Source organism: Pinus tabuliformis, chromosome 7 (assembly GCF_031772625.1).
Source record: "Pinus tabuliformis cultivar Carrire ecotype Pingquan chromosome 7, CPIR1, whole genome shotgun sequence".
Classification (NCBI taxonomy): domain Eukaryota; kingdom Viridiplantae; phylum Streptophyta; class Pinopsida; order Pinales; family Pinaceae; genus Pinus; species Pinus tabuliformis.
In genome coordinates this window covers 482,786,591-482,792,627 of record NC_142293.1, presented here as the reverse complement: position 1 = coordinate 482,792,627, position 6,037 = coordinate 482,786,591, and the positions used below count along the sequence as shown (strand labels likewise).

General features: G+C 36.7%; 1 protein-coding gene across 1 annotated transcript; it reads left to right on the top strand.

Annotated features, from left to right (window-relative positions):
* Positions 1-4,221: 4,221 nt before the first annotated feature.
* On the top strand, positions 4,222-5,820 carry LOC149248109 (caffeic acid 3-O-methyltransferase 1-like). Its single transcript, XM_089456002.1, has 3 exons — positions 4,222-5,053; positions 5,157-5,221; positions 5,324-5,820. Exons 1-3 carry the CDS (start codon positions 4,270-4,272, stop codon positions 5,615-5,617), a joined length of 1,143 nt encoding a protein of 380 aa, XP_089312128.1. The 5' UTR covers positions 4,222-4,269; the 3' UTR covers positions 5,618-5,820.
* The last annotated feature ends 217 nt before the right edge of the window (positions 5,821-6,037 follow it).

Sequence of the window (6,037 nt, the reverse complement as noted above, 5' to 3'; positions counted from 1 at the left end):
GCAACTTCTCCATTGCAGTCCATGGCCACCATTCCAGGCATAAATTCTATGTTGGGAACAACTTTCAGCTGTGAACAGCCTTGTGGTCTCTCAATTGCCTGCCTGTTCATCAATTTAGCAACTTTTATATGGATTCAAGTAGGATTCAATGATAGTTGTTTCAAATATCATTTTCCATTTTTTTTGCTTTTTTGCATTGCCAAAAATGTCTCAGTACTACAACTTCTCCATTGCAGTCCATGGCCACCATTCCAGGCATAAATTCTATGTTGGGAACAACTTGCAGCTGTGATCAGCCTTGTGGTCTCTCATTTGCCTGCCTGTTCATCAATTTAGCAACTTTTATATGACCAATGACACAACTATGAAATTGTACATCCAATTTCAAAAGATTCTCTTTCTCAAGCTATTGAAGTTTGGATATGGGAGCACCAGAAGTGATAAATCATATTAATATTGCACATCAATATGAATTCACATTTTCTAGCCTTCGATTTAATGCAAATCCTCTTTCCGTAGGGAACTTATCGAGCATTTCAATATTCTCGAGTTACTTTGAATATTTAGTATTTTTTTCGTTCACACTGGATTTTTCCATGTATTCATCTGTTTTCATAATGAGAGTAAATGTTTCACTTTCATAGGGCAGTGTCAAAATTTTGCAAATGTCATTCCAAGTAAATCCGTAGTTCATCAATTTAGCAACTTTTATATGGATTCAAGTAGGATTCTATGATAGTTGTTTCAAATATCATTTTCCATTTTTTTTGCTGTTTGGCATTGCCAAAAATGTCTCAGTACTGCAACTTCTCCATTGCAGTCCATGGCCACCATTCCAGACATAAATTCTATGTTGGGAACAACTGATTCTATGTTGGGAACAACTTGCAGCTATGATCAGCTTTGGAATGGACTTATCAGTCATAAAAAGTTTTAGAAAATTGAACTGAAAAAATTAAGTATGTTGAAGGCATTCATTTTTTATTTTATTTTAAGGAATGGTTTTAACTTTTCTAAATAGCTGTATTTAGAACCTACTTTTTATTCAATGGCTGTTTGTGAAACCATCCAGGTATCCTTTTAGCAGTTATGGCCAGACAGATCATGTAAGAACTCTGATAAATGAAAACAATGAAAACAGAACTGTAAGAACAATGACTTTCAATGGCTGTTTGTGAAACCATCCAGGTATCCTTTTAGCAGTTATGGCCAGACAGATCATGTAAGAACTCTGATAAATGAAAATAATGAAAACAGAACTGTAATAACAATGACTTTCAATGGCTGTTTGTGAAACCATCCAGGTATCCTTCTAGCAGTTATGGCCAGACAGATCATGTAAGAAATCTGATAAATGAAAACAATGAAAACAGAACTGTAAGAAGAATGAGTTGTAATTCATATAACTAACCTGGATATATTGGCAACTATTTTGTGATGTTGTCTTCAAGTTTGCTGAATAGTTTGAAAGCATAAGATGCAACTTCAATAGTGGGTGGACTTCTTTTATAGTTTTGGGCACTTGAATTTAATTGGTGGACATGGATGCACATGGATTGCAATGGCTTCATTTTGAATGTGTGGTCTGGATTTAATTTGATGTGATCTAATGGTTGGGAATTGGTTATTTGTTGATCCATGTGCTTTGATCTGTTTTAATGAGAAATAGAGTGAGTTGGGTGTCATTTATTGCAGTTATTGGGTCTGGGTGTCATTTATTGAACAAAGTGGGTTTAAATGTTATTGGGTTGGGTGTCATTTATTGAACATAGGGTGTTTAGTTGTTGAACAACACAACAGTTATGGCTGACATACATTCCCTTTTGTTATGTGCAGGTAGGCATATTTATTTGGGATGCAAAGCTGCAGTTCTGATGAGTGGGGGTTGAAGTGACTGCTGCTTTGTACTTCTGGAATAGACCATTTTGGAAGCCTTTATGGTTTTAGCTGTTTTCTAGTTGGGTCAATATGGTTTGCAGTCTTAAGTAGTAAAATACTATTTATGGACAGTTGTGGGCCTAGTCAATGTATGGGGAAATTTTGGACATAAATTAATACTTATTTATACTTAATGTTATTTATTTTTGTTTAAATATTGGTTTCAAAAGTCTCAATTTATGGTAGTTTGGTGGGACCAGTACTATATCAATTACTGGTCCTTGCACAACATTAGGAATCTCTCCCCTAAATTATAAAATAAATTTCATCTAAACATATATATATATATATATATATATATATATATATATATATATATATATATATATATATATATATATAATTTAAAACATTTCAAGTAGTATACAATTTGAACGGGCTTGATGCAGCACACGTTTCCTTTTAAGAGGTCACATGTTCAAAATTGGGGCTATGGTGCCTTCATACACTTAGTTGTGATTTTAAAATTGGATAATAATAACTATTTTACATTTCAAACATTTTTGGGGTATATTTTACACTGAAATTAATAAAGGTTTGTTGGAATTAGAGAAGTGCTTAAGCGCACTTTCAAGGTATTGTATCCATTTAAGCATTCAAAATTGCAATTTCAATAATGAAAAACTACAGATGGTCTTGATGTGTGTTTAACTAATATAGATCCATTTTAAATCTACTTAGGGGCAAAACTTAACCAATGTTAATGCATTTTAACCATAGATTTATTAATGCATTTTAACCATAGAATTCCGGGGGAGAAATATGGTAATTTTCATTGATTTCATAAAATTACATGTTGTAGATGCTTAAAAGCATATAAAGAAATGTGGGCTGAGCCACTTACAAAACAATACTCCAAATGAAGTATTCCAGAAAAAGCCCTCGGACAAGCCATAAAAACAAAATGGGCATGTAAACCCCAGTTCCTGCAAATATAGGAGCCCAAAAAACCCCAAAAGGGCCAATATTGAGCCCCGGAGCATACTTGTAGAGAGTAACCCATACCCATTAACTAAAGACAGAAAAGAAAGCAAAGGTGCAGCACCAAGAGTGAAGCGGCAGAAGAGTCGTTCAGCATAGACACGGCACCTAACCACCACAAACGGAAAATAAACTACTGAGGAGAGAAACTGAGAACAAGAAGCTTTAGATTTTGCGGCCCAGACAAGAAAGAGAGGCACAAAATGAGGAAGAGAGAAGCCAAGGAAGCCACTCCTACCCCGCCCCCTCAAAACTCTCCTCCTAAAATAGACTAACCAAATGTAAAAACAATTGCCCCAAACTTCTTCAGTAGCCCATAGAAACCCCAGCAAACCCAACCATGTTGCAACGACATGAAACAAAGCAGAGATAGTCACCTCCGCACTCTTGTTCCCTCAATGCTCCAAAATAGCAAGGATAGGCCAAAGTGTGTCCAAAACAACACCGTCTGCGGCAGCGAAAAACCCGAAGCAGAGGCGAAACCACGGGCAGGGGTGGCTAGGGTTCACCCTCCTCGCCCGCGCAATGAGAAAACCCTAGACCAGTAAAGAAAAGTGATGAGAGAGATTAAATATATTGAGGTGCAAATCTTTTCTCAAATTTTGCATTTCAAAAGAGATCTGTATATCAAGAGATTTGATCCCTCTTGGCCTTTGGTATATCCATGATTAAAATGGATCTATATAATTTAAAATAATGTAACTTTCCAACATATATATTTAAAAAATAAAATAATGAAAAGCTTTACTAAATAAAATTTAAGAATGATTCTGCAAATCTTTAAATTTGAGATAGTGACCATTAACCTCTCCTATTATAAACCTATAAATTTTATGATGGGTAACTTAAATGTTTAGATGTTGAATCTGCAGTTTCAAGATTTTTTACTCATTGCCAAATTTTTTATTCAAGATAAAAAAAACATTTGAAAAATGAAAAAAATATTCACATCATATCAAATTACAGGTCTGATTATAATGGGTTAAACATTAATTTATCAAAATTTACCAATTTTATTTTTTGGGTTTTGAATAATGACCTCACAATACTTATTTGGCAATGGCACCGAAACTCTAGGGGCTCCTGTAGTGTTCCCAATGATCCATATCTGATTTGGTCCAGAATCGTGAATTTCTTTCCTAAGGATCGATCTAATTTGATGAAGATGGGTAAGGAAAAATAACCAAAATGAAGACTTCAGTGTTGATTGATGGGAAGGAATAGATCTAGACAGCATTGACTGGTCACTCCTGCTGAGGGAGGCTTAAAATCTTTTTACTATATAAATGGATCAGCAGCTCCTACAATTATGAACTTCAGGTCATTGAAGCTGCATTACATACTGCTCACATGGCAGCCTCTATGGACTCGACGGATCAGGTTTTGGCTAATGGCGGGCAACAGATCAACTCATCAGTTGAATCTGCAGCAATCCATGAAGTTCATCTCTACGAGATGATACTCTCTGCTGCCAAGCCCATGGCTTTAAAAGCAGCCGTGTCGCTCAAAATTCCCGACATTATCGCCAAAAGAGGCCCTCTTTCCGTGGACCAGATTGCTTCTCACATTGCTGCTGCTAATTCCACATCTACTGGTAATTCGCATGTGGATTTGGGATACCTCTACAGAATTCTGAGGTTTCTTGCATCTTATGGCGTTTTTACTGAACAAAGAGAAGCCGATCAGGAAGGTGACGCAGACCCCAAGAAAATAAAGTACGGCTCGACCGCCATTTCGAAGCTGCTGGTGCAGGATGGAAACCAGCAATCCTGTGCGCCTCTTCTGCTTCTCGCAGCCGACAAGGTCTACCTGGAGGCTTATCAATATTTGGGCGATTCTGTCTTGGAAGGTTGCTACCCCTTCAACAAAGCTTATGGTATGAGTCCCTGGGAATATATTGGCAAAAATCCTCAAACCAACCAGACTTTTAACAAGGCCATGGCCACTAACAGTAGCGCTGTCATGGCTTCCGTGGCGAAGATGTATGATGATGGGTTTCAGAGTATGAAAACGCTGGTGGACGTTGGAGGAGGCATGGGCTCTGCCTTGTCCATCATTGTGAAGGAACATCCACATATTCATGGCATTAATCTCGATCTCCCTCATGTCATTGCCACTGCGCCTCCCACAAATGGTAAGATTTGTAATGTTGGTCACCATTAATATAATAAATTTGTTGATATAACACGATAGCAAGATGATTTATAGGGAGTTGTAAGTGGGATTGAGTGTTGCAGGGGTGGAGCATACGGAGGGAAATATGTTCGAGCACATACCTTCTGCCGATGCAGTCATGATGAAGGTGATGAATTCTTCTCTGGTTTTGCATTTCCATAGCAAATTAACTTGTTATTACTATTATTTCTGAGCGCTAAAAGAAGCTCTTTAATTATTGTTATTGCAGTGGATTTTGCATGATTGGGAGGATGAGGAGTGTGTGAAATTGCTGAGAAGAAGCTACGAGGCAACGCCAGCGAAGGGAAAGGTGTTAATTGTGGAAGTAGTTGTTGAAGAAGATCAAAGTATGTTGAGGCGACTGGGATTGTTATTTGATATAACAATGATGATTTATACAACGGGAGGGAAGGAAAGAAGCGAGGAAGAATATAAAGGGCTGTTCCAGAGATCAGGCTTCGCTAGCTACAGGATCGTCAAGTTGCCTTTCCTTCAAGTGCTCATGGTGCTCTCCAAATCCTAAGAATAGGTCCTCTTTTTAAATGTAGTCCCACGGATTTGTCGTATAAAATATATGATCCTCTACTGTCACGTAGAAAATATTTAATCAGTGTCTATCGTGTACATCCACCGAGATGTCGGAGCATGCGAGTGGAAAAAAGAAGTCCTCTCTTCTATCATGATGGTGGTTTGAGTTTAATAGCATATAGTTATTACTTTTAGAATATATATGGTAGCTAGGTTGTAAAATGTTATGTTGGGTTGGAAAATGTTATGTAATGTAATGTTATTTTGAAGATTGTTATTTATTTGATGAGTTTATTTTTGAGGATCGTGGTTTAGAAGTCTATGGTATTTGTCTATAGTATTATTTTAGATTCATGTTAAATTTAGATTTTTTTTTGAACACTTGTTAAATTTGCATTTAAAATAAATTTAGTCT